The sequence below is a fragment of the Rhinatrema bivittatum genome, chromosome 7 (assembly GCF_901001135.1).
Source record: "Rhinatrema bivittatum chromosome 7, aRhiBiv1.1, whole genome shotgun sequence".
NCBI classification, from domain to species: Eukaryota; Metazoa; Chordata; class Amphibia; order Gymnophiona; family Rhinatrematidae; genus Rhinatrema; species Rhinatrema bivittatum.
The window spans coordinates 190,885,414-190,897,877 of NC_042621.1; the positions used below are offsets into that span (position 1 = coordinate 190,885,414).

At 41.4% G+C, this 12,464-nt stretch overlaps 1 protein-coding gene across 1 annotated transcript; it reads left to right on the forward strand.

Moving 5' to 3' along the window:
• Positions 1–1,848: 1,848 nt before the first annotated feature.
• ATOH7 (atonal bHLH transcription factor 7) lies at positions 1,849–2,307 on the forward strand. Its single transcript, XM_029610713.1, has one exon. The coding sequence runs from the start codon at positions 1,849–1,851 to the stop codon at positions 2,305–2,307; it is 459 nt and encodes a 152-aa protein (XP_029466573.1).
• The last annotated feature ends 10,157 nt before the right edge of the window (positions 2,308–12,464 follow it).

A 12,464-nucleotide genomic window follows, 5' to 3' on the forward strand; every position in this document is an offset into this window, starting at 1 on the left:
CACTAAAAGAAGTGGTTAGACTTAAAATATGATAAAATATACAGTATAGAAGACTTGCTTTTTATATTGCTGTGAAACTAAAAATTTACTGAAATATTAATGAAATTTAATATAATGAATAATGTGATATGAGTTCCCCCTCCCCTGCAGCAATTAGGACTTTTTAATGTTCAGAAAATAAAGAGCAGGGTAACCAAGCATAGCAGCTTGCATTCAACATCTGTCATGCCGGGGTGCATTAATGTTCGATTCTATCCTTTGTTTTCAAATTATTCAAGTTCATTTAATTGCCAGTGCTTCTTCTATGGATTATTCGGCTTTTTTTTACTGGGACCCAGGGCTTTCTAGTCAAGCTAGAAACAATTGTTCCGTGGTTGTTAGTTAATTAGATAGCATTAATCTTAACAACAAAATCACCAATTCACAAACTGCTTGTTTAAAAACTTAATTAAGCTTGAAATCCAATGCATACACACTGTACTGTGTAAACTGTATATTTAGGCAGAATCTACATGTACACATTTGCTATACTTATGTGTTTCTGCACATATGCATGCATATCATTTACCTATATTCACTTCTAAGCAACAAAATTAGAATTTATGTCTCTGTTTTCTACAAATGTAATTTTCTAAAGCCTAAACTTCAAACAGAAATATGTTTTAAGCATCAAAAAATTATTTCTTGTTCTTAAAGACCAATGAAAATGCAGTATAACCACTCTGGCACTTATTCCGTAATAAAACTTTCCCACCCAAAATAGACATTTACTGAATACAATTGGAATCACCACCATCTACAAAGAGCTTGGAAAAAATGCATCAGCTTTCTTCAGCAGCACCCAGATAGCATGCACGGTTAAGGGCTTCATGTCTTTTCTGTAAGAAAAGAGGTTAGCTATTCATGCTCACACGACTTGGCTTTTTAAATTATATCCATATAGCAAATAAATCCTTAAAACAAACAATTTCAGACAAAAACATTTTCCAACTTTTTTTTTTTTTTTTTAATATGAGCACAATATAAATGAGGATTATTTCTCTTGAGCGGTTAAAATTATCCACAGGCGAGGCCTGAGTGCCCAACAATTGTGATCCTTGTGTGACCAGACAGTACTCCAGATGGTATGTTAGGGCTGGATGGCTTTGGATAGACTTTTCAGCAGATGAAGGCTTTAAATGCAGGATTCTGCTTGCTTTTCTTGGAGTTCCCAGGGTAGGAAGGTGCTGGGATCGAAGCGGAGGGGACGTCTGCCCACCTGCTGCCACCTGTTCAGCGCTTGAGTCTCTTACTATAAAACCTCCTCCAGGCTCACAGATCCAGTCAGTAGCATCCAGCAGTTAGGAAGGAAGTAGCAATCCATCTCTGTTCTCCCCAAGAACGACTTCTCTTAAAACTACTATAGCATGCCATAGCTAAATCCATCATTCTGAAAAGCACTATGCCTCTCTCTCCCAAATGGCATGAAGTTCTTTTACTGGCAGCAGGTGGAGTACATTGAAATCAGTGGAACATTGCGGGATGAAGAGCTGATTGCAATAGAATTTGGAGAATGAAAGTTTATTTTTTTGTACCTTTCCAATTTTACACCAACGAGAAAGCAGCTCAACTTTAACTTGCGTCTGCATGCTCACGGCATTAAGGAAAAAACACACGGGCAGAACTTCAGTTTAAAATGGTGCCTCGTGTTTTCAGTATTATGCCTGGCATTTTAAAAGGCTTGATTCTGATTTCTCAGATATAATCAATCTCAATACGGATTTTAAAAATTATTGCACGAGAAGAACATCATAAATCGCCCCAACTTCCAGGATTCTTCTGGGTTGTGAAGCCTAATAAAGCAGAGCTATGAAATCCTTCAAAGCAAATGAGGCAGATTCTAGTCCAGAGGCACCGGAGTCCCAGTGCGGCAGCAGGAAAGACTTTGGGTTGAAATGTGCTTCGGAAAGAATGGAGGGTTCTTCCAGGAGAAGACTGGCTGCAAATGCCAGGGAAAGGAGGAGAATGCAAGGACTTAACACAGCCTTTGACCGCCTGAGGAAAGTGGTCCCCCAGTGGGGTCAAGATAAGAAACTGTCCAAGTACGAGACCCTGCAGATGGCACTGAGTTACATTATGGCTCTGACCAGGATCCTTTCTGAGTCGGAGCGCTACAGTAATGAAAGAGGTTGGATTAACTTGCATTATGAGCATTTTCAGCAGGAGGGGTTCTACACTTACATGGGGCAGAAGCCTCTGACGGACAGTGACCATTATGCTCAGAGGATTGACTCCTTTCAGTCTGAACACTTCCAGGTTGCCAACTAGACCTTTGAACCATGGGTGTCACATAATCTGCCAAATTACTGCATAAACTGATGATTCAGGTAAAATAATCAAATGATATCGTGCTCTGCTTCATTGCAGTCTTGTGTCATGTTGTAATATGAGTACCCAGCTGTTTGGCTTCAAAAGACTGGATCATTATTATGCATTTAAATAGTTTGCCATTGTACAGTTTCTGTGACATTTATGATTTCTGACTCTCTTTATCTGTCTCTACATATAGATGCATGATTTAAAAGAATATCTTTGTAAGCATAGATTTCTGTTCAGTGATTATGTTGATGCCTGGAACTCAGCTTCTTTGAACCAGAAAATGTGTTAGAAGTAAAAAGGAGATTAGAAGCTGCAAGCTCTAAAGAGTTCAAAAAGTGGATGTAAAAATGTTCATCTGAATTATTTTGAAACCTATACAGAGCGTGTAACACATATTATAGCCTGGTGCTTTCTGTCCTTATTTTTTGTATGACAGATTTGAGGATAAATGTTGTCTTCTGATAAGTGCATCCAGCAAAATTACAGCTTTTAGAAGTAGTCCTCAGAGAATTAACTTTCCTAAACTTTGTAAGTTTGAGATGTGTTTTGGAAAAGGTTGTGTAGGTTTTCTTTAGTATAACTTACAGTTAATCTTGTATATACTCAAGAACTGGCTTGCTTCAAGCACTGTAATTTCATAGCTTCCTTAAAAGGAACGTGAGAGCGGATATATTTGCCAAGTTTGTAGCCGCATGAAAACAAGGCAACCTTTACTTTTGCAAAATAATGACTGCCCTATATTTCTTTTAAGTCCTCGTCCGGCAAAATATTAAAAAATTGTTTTATAAATCATGAAGCTGAGTTGTGGTTTATTCTGTCTCACTAAATGCCCATCATAGATTTCATGAAAATATTGCAGCCCCACTGGCAGGAAAATACTGAGGTCGGAGTGTTAGAATTGTAACCTCCGTGCAATAACTAAGATACCCTGGGACTCATTTATGAAAAGATTAGTGCTCATGCAAGCTTTTCTAGCAAGTTACCAACCAGCACTAACTCAGTAACCCCTAACAAGCATTAAATATTACATTAAGCCATTTATGAAAAGTTTAGCAATGCAGAGGTGCCCATGTAGTGCTCTAAATGCAGGGGCACATTTTTTCGTTTCATTCATCATCATTGACATCAAGGTCTTTGACATGAAGTTGGCAGCTCGGGTGTGCCAGTTCTCTCTCTCTGCTCTGCTTTCCTCTTTGATTCGCTCATGTTTTCAGATCTCGACAGGTTGTATAGACTGCTCTCTGCTTTCCTCTCTCTCTTTTGCCCTCTGTTATCAGAATGACTCATTTCCCACTGTGACCAGCAAACCCCATTGCTCTTTGGCCCGCTCTCGTCACCAGGGTTCTTGCTCTTCCCACTATCTCATGCATTCTTTCATTTCAGATCAGGTCATCCAGCTAATCTTCAGAATTCTGTCAAACGCACGCATTTTCTTACTATAAGTCCAGGTTTCACTTCAGTATCCTGCCACCGAGAAGATATATGCACTCAAATTATTTTGCGATGGATTACAAAGGTTTGCTCAAGTGAGAAATGTTGGGGTTTTTTTTCAGTCTTTGTGATTTTTCTTAAAGCTGTCCACATCTGGGCAGTGTTGTTGACTTCCTGTCTTCTCTGATGAGGAAATCCTTTTTCCCAGCTAGAACCTGATGCTGGCACTATTTATTAGGGAGGTGCCATAGTTTGAAATGCCATCAGCAACATTGTTTGTGTCGTTTCAGCTCATTTTTCAAACGCTGTGCACTATTTCCAAAACCTAAAAAAAATGAAAAAAAAAAAAAGGGAAAAAACTAAGAGACAGAGAAATTTGCCCCCAAACGACACAACAAGATATTTTTTTTTGCCTGCACACCCCTACTATTTATTGTGACAGTTTTGGGCCCTACTCATTTTAAAACAGTGCTTGAGTGCTTCATTAATTTAGTGCTGGATGATAAAGCCAAGCTAAATTATTCATGTCAGCATGGCACAGGCTATTTAGCGTTAGCGCTGGTATGAATTGTGCCAACTTGATAAATGAACCCTGTTATGCTTTGCACAGCTCAAGAATTAAGTTACAGTAACCATTCTTTTTCTTTTTCGATCTGGCAGTTTCCCCTTGCTCCTTTTGGACTTCCAGCTCAATCGAAACCAGGGCTGGGATGTGGAACCATGAACCTTCATTCTCGACTAGCCCGAGATATTCCACCCTGTTTTATATCCCCCTCTCAAACCTAGCTGTAATCCATTCATAGCAGCGACAGTCCTCAGCCAAGGGGGCAGGGTCTGGGTTTCCTTCCAGAAATCTGCACTCATGATCCCCCACATCCAGCTTCTCGGCGTCATCATTGCACAGTGACAGACCTCCCCTTCACACAAGGGCTGTGAACGTTGTCTCCGCAGCCTTCCTGGCCCCAAATAATCTGGGAATGGAAGATACGAGCTGGAACCCGCTGCAGTGCACAGCATTCTGATGAAAAAGCAAAAAGTTATTTTGTGGCGCAGGATCACTGATTATCTAAACTGTTCTGGAGACCCCAAATCAGTTCAGCTAATGAGAAAGATTTTGCTTTGAGCTTGGGGTAGATTAGTGCTTTCTTGGCCTGCTATTTCTGTATGACTCTGAGACCATCTCACATTCTCATTATCTGGCCTTCTCATTTCCCACACTGACTTTTCTCCAGCTTCAGCTGCTGCTCCTCCTTTAGGATATTCCCGTTCCTCTGTAATAAGGTCTGGTTAGCGATTTAGGATGACTGATGCTAGAGGTCTTGCGAATGCGGATATTCTTTCAGAGTAGATAGACATATTATACCCTGGCTGCACAGTTGGAGACTCTTCTTTTCTCGCTACAGGTATTGCAGCAGTTTTTCTGGTTTTCTTCTCTGTGCCATTGTAACTATCGTCTCTTTTTGCTGTTCATGAAGGGAAAGAGAGTTTCTGGGCAGGAGGGAGAGTTTTTCTGTCTGCACTAGATTGAGATTGCACTGCACTGATGATGAGGTTGATGGTTTGGGGAATAGGATGCTTTATGGGGAATTTCCTGCTGCCATACTAATACAACTGATGGTAACAGCTGGGGTGAATATTTTTAGAAGAATTGTTGCATGCCTAGACATAGACTCCGAAGAAGCATTTTAAAAATGTACTTTTGCTCATTTGAACCCTAGAGTTTTTGTAATAGGTTTTAATTTTTCACTTGTATTTGCTTTTTTGCAGTTGGCACTCATTTTGCTAATTGCCAGTATTAGAAGCTTGTGAATTACTGTATGGATGTCTGTCTCTTTTACCAATGGACCAGTAAGTTTCGCTTTTTCAGCCACCAACAGATCAAGGAGAAAAATTAGAATGAATGTCTGATTTTTGACACCACAGGCACCCTGGCTCTGCCTGGTTCACTGGCGTAGGTTTGCAAACTGCCGGCTGATGATTGAGCAACTGCTTCTGCTCTGCTGCTGCGCCCATAATTCCAGATGAATTCCATTAGGATAGACGTGAAATAAATAAATCAGTAGCGACTCTGCTGGAGTCCTGATTCACTACACTATATCCAAAAATACACACCTCAAAAATATAATTCCCCTCTTCTTGAACAAACAAAATACAGGGAAAATGCAAATCCTTATGGGTAGACTTTTAATGTCAGATATCTCTCAAATAAAACAAGGGAGTACCTCAATGTTAGAATACTCCGTTTTTGCTTTACATTTTTACGTGAGCTTTAGTACTCGTGTTTGTGCAGCATTCTGTGTTCTATATTGTGTTGTGATAATATATTTTATCTTATTTGCAAACTCTCCTTAATAACCACAGTCCTTAAGAGAAGCTTTGAAAGGTAATTATTACATAAAAAAAGATAAATGAAGCCGCCCATACTCGAGCAGCTACTATCGTGAGCTGAACTGTTTTTCACCGCATTGGTAATGAATCCCTTAACCGCATTGTAACCAGTTTCTCTTAGGTCCTGTGAGGCCGCCCGACGCTGCCAGTGTTTCGGCAATAACTGCCTGCAAGCAGCAGCGTCCATGTTCCGGCTTGAATCCACCCAGCCTCTCAATGATGACCCAGATCATGGTGTTTTGCGACGGTGGTAGATCCATGATGAAATCCATCGATATGCTTGACCAGGATTCAGTGGGAGCTGGAAGCAGTTGGAGGAGACCCCATGGTCATCCTGTTGGAGGTTTCTGTTGGGCACATATGGGGCATGAATCAACATAGTTGCAGGAGTCTTTCACCATGCTGGGCCACCAATAAAACCTCTGCAACATCTCAAGGGTCCTTGTACAGCCCAGATATCTGGTGGTGGGGCTGCTCAGCAACAGTGGTCATAATGCCATCACATTTGACTTAATGAGTGGAGTGAGGTTATTAAGTAAGGGGCGGATTTTAAGAGCCTTGCTCACCTAAATCCGCCTAAATCCGGGCGGATTTAGGCGAGCAGGGCCCTGCGCGCCGGTGCACCTATTTTACATAGGCCTACCGGCGCGCGCAGAGCCCCGGGACTCGCGTAAGTCCCGGGGTTTTCTGAAGGGGGCGTGTCGGGGGGCGGGCCCGATCCGCGCGGCGTTTTCGGGGTGTGTTGGGAGCGTTTCGGGGGCGGGCCTGGGGTGTGGCCACACCCTCCGGACCCGCCCCCAGGTCGCGTCCCGGCGCGCTAGTGGCCCGCTGGTGCGCGGGGATTTACGTCTCCCTCCGGGAGGCGTAAATCCCCCGACAAAGGTAAGGGGGGGGGGGTTTAGACAGGGCCGGGCGGGTGGGTTAGGTAGGGGAAGGGAGGGGAAGGTGAGGGGAGGGCAAAAGAAAGTTCCCTCCGAGGCCGCTCCGATTTCGGAGCGGCCTCGGAGGGAACGGGGGTAGGCTGTGCGGCTCGGCGCGCGCCGGCTATACGGAATCGATAGCCTTGCGTGCGCCGATCCAGGATTTTAGCGGATACGCGCGTATCTACTAAAATCCTGCGTACTTTTGCTGGCGCCTGATGCGCCAGCAAAAGTACGCCAAATCACGCGGTTTACAAATCTACCCCTAAATCTACAGCTCTAGCTTAATCTTTCAAAAATGAGACTTTGATAAAATGAGGAAAATAGAAAAACTGAAAGGTGTGGGAGGGTTACGAGTTTTCATCAGACATGGTCATTGTTTAAAAATACCATATTGAAAGTCCAATCCAGATGTATTCCATGCATTAAAAAAAAGTGGAAGAAAGGCTAAGAAAACTTTTCTAGCTGTCTGGGATGATTATTTACAAGAGTTCTCCCCTAGGGCACAGAGTAATGTCGGCAATAACTTACAGCATTAGATTAATACTTTCTATAATGCAGATAGGGAGTTTTTTGTTTTATGTTTTCAAATCTTCCAACTTTAGCATTCCCTAAGTTGCTTCCTACTTGCTCAACAGACTTTATATCATCTGGACTACTCTGAAAGGGTAGATGCACTTTGATGGAGGCTTTGTTCTTTTTAGGAGAATTTGAAGTGAATTTTCAAAGGAGTTACGCATGTAAAAGTAGCAATTTTCAAAAACCCATTTATGCGTGTAAATCCTTTTGAAAATTACCTCCATAGTGCCTAAGTTTCAGAGGGTTGGGTGGAAGGGTGGGAGGAAGAGAGAAGGAGGATTTTTGTAATATGTTGGAAAAATATCAGTGAGATGTTTTGATTGGGGGAGAGGCTGAAAATTGTAAAATGTATTTGTTTTCTATGTCTCGTTTGGTGTACATAAGGAACAAATGTATACTGTTCAGTGTCTGTCATGTTTTATTGCTGTAATAAACAGTTTTTATATCAACAATACAGGTTATTTATTTTATTTGTATTTATTTTTTTATTTTAAAATTTAAGAGGTTCAATTAAAATGCATCCATAGTCAAAAATGAGAGAATAGTAACAAAAAATAAAACACAATTACAAAAACAATCATGAAGATAGATTGACAGTGCATATGCCATTTATATTTGGCCTTTGGACTTCCAGTTCAATCAGAACTGGTTTTCTTCAGGGCTACAGATCCATGAGCCTCTAGTCACAACTACCTGGGATTTTTTCCCTATTTCTTATCCTCCTTCTCTTCCCATCCCACCTAGCACCTATTTCAGCCATTATCATAACAGTTTCCAGCCAAGGAAAACAAACTGTGGACTTCTCTGGAACCCAATATGTGTTCGCCCTGAGTCTGACCACAAGGTGTCGCTATTGCGCAATGGCTGGAACTTCACATCCCCGTCCTCTCTTCTTGTGAACTATGTGTGTTGCCTCTGCAGCATATCCAGTCTTGACCAGTTCAAAGTACTGAAGCAGAGCTCAGGAATTGAATTTAGACATCCTACAAGGCAGCACAAAGTACTGCAACTGAGCTATTAGGCCAGCCTCAGTTAATTTATTTGACATCTTTTTTTTTATGTCTGTCAAAAATGGTTGCTGTCTGCCCTACAATTAAATCTGTATAGTATATCAAAGTGTTTCACTCTGCAACAGTCCAAAATATTAAAATTAAGGGACTGTGTGCTTTCTGTAGTTTATCTTAAAAGTATATACGGAAAAAGAGTTAGTCTGATGCCAGAAATCTATATTGGTGAAATCTGTGCTTTGCAGACCACTGTCTTATCATCTGGCTGTAGAAAACCCTAGTATTCAGGGAGATAGTTTGCAACCCTTTCTAGCCCAGTAAATCAAATTTGTCTAAGTCAAACTGGTCAATATCTTCTGGCTAGCAAAATAGAAATATTGAGACTTTGCAAAAAACACAAATGCAGTTTTGGTCAAATTTTAAATCGCCCACGCGCATAAAATCCGGGGATTACGCGTGCGGCCGGGCCTTGCGTATGCTGCACGCATTTTAGAAGGGGCCCGGCCGTGCGCCTAACGCTCGTTACACACCCAACAGTTGGACCAAAGAAAAGGGGCAGTCCGGGGGCAGGGAGGGGCGGGACTGGAGGCACCGGTACAGTGGCCATTTGTTGCTGTGTTGGGGAAGTGCGCGCTGGCAGTTGGCCGGCACGCGCAAGTTGCTTCTGCTCCAGAGGAGCAGCAATTTAAGAGACAAGAAAAAAAAAAAGGAATGTAGATTACATTTAGGAGGTGGGGAGGAATGGGGAAGGGAGGTTAGGGTAGGTGGTAGGAAAGTTCCCTCCCAGTCCACTCCTTAATTGGGGAAAGCCGGGATACATCGCTGTGCAAAACTAGCAAAAATCTACCCCCCTTGCGCACGCTGTGTGCACATGCACATAGATTACAAAATCCGGCATGCATGTGTGCGCGGCCCGGTGTGGCACCAGCACGCGCATGTTATAAAATTGGCTATAAAATGAAAACCTGGACCCAGAACTAAAATTTGCAGATGAGCAAAAAAAGGTAATTCAAGACTGACTCAGGAGACTAATAATTCTTGTGAATAGCTCTGACTGTGAAACATGAGTAGTAGGATGACAGTGATCAATCCTGAGTTCAGTAGTTCATTTCAATCTAAAAATCATGTGGGAGCTGGGTATAAAGAAGACTGTTTCAATCTCTTTGTAAGGAGAGGCACAATCCACAAGGTAAACAAACTTGCAGAAGTTGTGAATGCTGTTTAAAATTACCATCCTTTAGGCTCAGACAATATGTATTCCATGCATTAAAAAAGGGCAAAAGAAAACCAAATGATTGCTGGTGTGGTGAGGTGAAAGAAGCAATTAAAGCCAAAAGGCAATCATATAAAAAATGGAAAGCAAACTCAAATGAGGAAAATAGAGAAGAGCATAAGGACTGGCAAGTTAGATATAAAAAAGTAATTATGCAGGCTTATAGAGAATTTAAAAAACAAGTAATACAATCTTTTTCATGTACATTAGATGCATAAAGCCCAAGAGGGAGTCAATTGGGCCACTAAATGACTGGAGTAAAAGGAATTATTCAGGTTGCACAAGAAATACCAGAAAAACTAAATGAATTCTTTGCCTCTGTCTTTACTGAGGAGGATGTTGGGCTCATACCCACAATGGAAACATTTTTTGATGGTGATGACTCAGTGACTAGATGGAATTACTGTGAAACTGGAGGACATAATAACTCAAACTGACAGATTAGAATAACAAAACACCGGGACCAGATGGTATTCAACCCAGAGTTCTGAAAGTACTCAAAAATGAATTTGCAACCTATCATTTAAAACAGCCACAGTACCAGAAGACTGGAGGGTGGCCAATGTGATACCAGTTTTTAAAAAGGGCTCCAGGGGTGATCTGGGAAAGTATTGACAGGTGAGGATGACATCTGTGCAAGGCAAAATGGTCAAAACTATTCTTAAAATCAAAATTATTGACCACATAGACAGACATAGTTTAATGGGAAAAATCAATATGGGTTCTAGAAATGTAAATGATTTTTTTGAGAGTGAAAATAAGCATGCAAAGGTGAGCTGGTTGTATAGTCTATTTGGATTGTAACCCCTGGGTGGGATAGGACCCAGATACTGGAACCAGGGGCACACAGAAATAAAATAGACCCTAACTGCAACCAGTTTTTACTCCCTGTGGGGGGAAGCATAGCTTCAAGGCCTTTTTACATTCACCCAAAGTACACAGTCCTTTTTCTAATCTGGATAAACAGCACTGATCACCTCCACAGTCTACAGCAGCAATAATCATACTGACTGATAGTTGATAAATTGACTGAAGATTCTTTACAGCACTTAGACTTCAAATAAAATTGATGAACAAAAATGAAGAATAAAGATGAATACATTTGTGACCTCACTCTTCCAGTAAAGTCTTTGAATTTATGGAAGCCAATTCCTTAACAATTTATCCCCCTCTCCTTTCAATTACTCAGATTGAAGAACACCCAAATTTATCTGAAGCTTCTTGCCACTATAGAATGGTTAGAATCTAGTCCCAATTACTTATCTGAACACAAGTCCCAATTCTCAGCTCTCTCCTGCCATCTTCTTAAATATCTTAGATCTCTTTCTGGAAATACTAAGTGGGCACTCTCCTCTCAAGTGCAGCACACTTGAGTCAGTAGAAAAAACAACTCTTGAACAATACCTTCAACCTCTTCCTCCTGGTAATGGATAACTCCTCTAGGTTCTTCCCAGGTGAAAGACCCCTCTTCTCTCAATGGTTTGGTTCCCTGGTACTAAGGGCACTCAGCTCCAAAAAGAACAAAAATAGAATCTGACTCAAAAAGGGACAACCAAAATAGGAGACAGGAAGGGTGTAAAAAAACGTTCTTGTATCCCAAATGAGAAAGATAGTCACTGAGAAAAAAAAACAACTCAAAATTGAAATTCCCCTGTATGGGATCACTGACTGATGTATCCACTGGAGGTGAGACAGAGCAGTAGAATCTTCCCTACCTCTTGGTCTAACCTTGCACAGGAACTCCCCAAATCCCCAAGGCTCTAAAAATGGATCAAAAAGAGTAAATAAGCTAAAAGAGGTGAAATAAAAAGGCTGACCCACAAAAGGGCAACTCACGAGAATCAAACAAAACTACACCAAACCCACTAAGGTCTAACTAAAATCCAACTAAGAATCCAAACTCAAAGATGGCTGCAAGGATTTTTACACTGCTAGAGCACACCATCTCCAGCTCCCATTTGGAGCAGTCAACACCCAAACCTTTCTTCACTAATTCTTTCTGAACCTCCCCAGTTAGATAGTGCATTCATTTTGGTAAGAAAAACAAAGGTTGCTTACAGGATTTTCAGAAGGCATTTGAAAAAGTCCTTCGTGAAAGACTCCTCAGGAAACTGGGAGGTCATAGGATCAGAGGCAGTGTCCTATTGTGGATTGGTAACTGGATAAAGGACAGGACTAAACGGTCAGTTTTATGAATGAGGAAAGGTTGTTAGTGGTGTGCCCCAGGGCTCTGTATTGGGACCTGTGCTATTTAGCATATTCATAAATAATCTGGAGAAAGGAACAAGTGAGGTGACCAAATTTGAAGATGAGACAAAATTGTTTCAAGTCATTAAAATGCCAGCAGATTGTGAAAAACTGCATAAGGACCTTGTGAGACTAGGAGACTGGGCTTCTGAATGGAAGACGCAATTTAATGTGGACAAGTGCAAAGTAATGCATTGCAAATAGGGAAAAATAATCCCAATTACAAATACACAATGAGCCAAATTTTAAAAGGTGTGCGCA

Excerpts from the sequence above, each read along its gene's own strand:
- ATOH7 (XM_029610713.1), top strand. The coding sequence starts at position 1,849 with ATGAAATCCTTCAAAGCAAATGAGGCAGATTCTAGTCCAGAGGCACCG.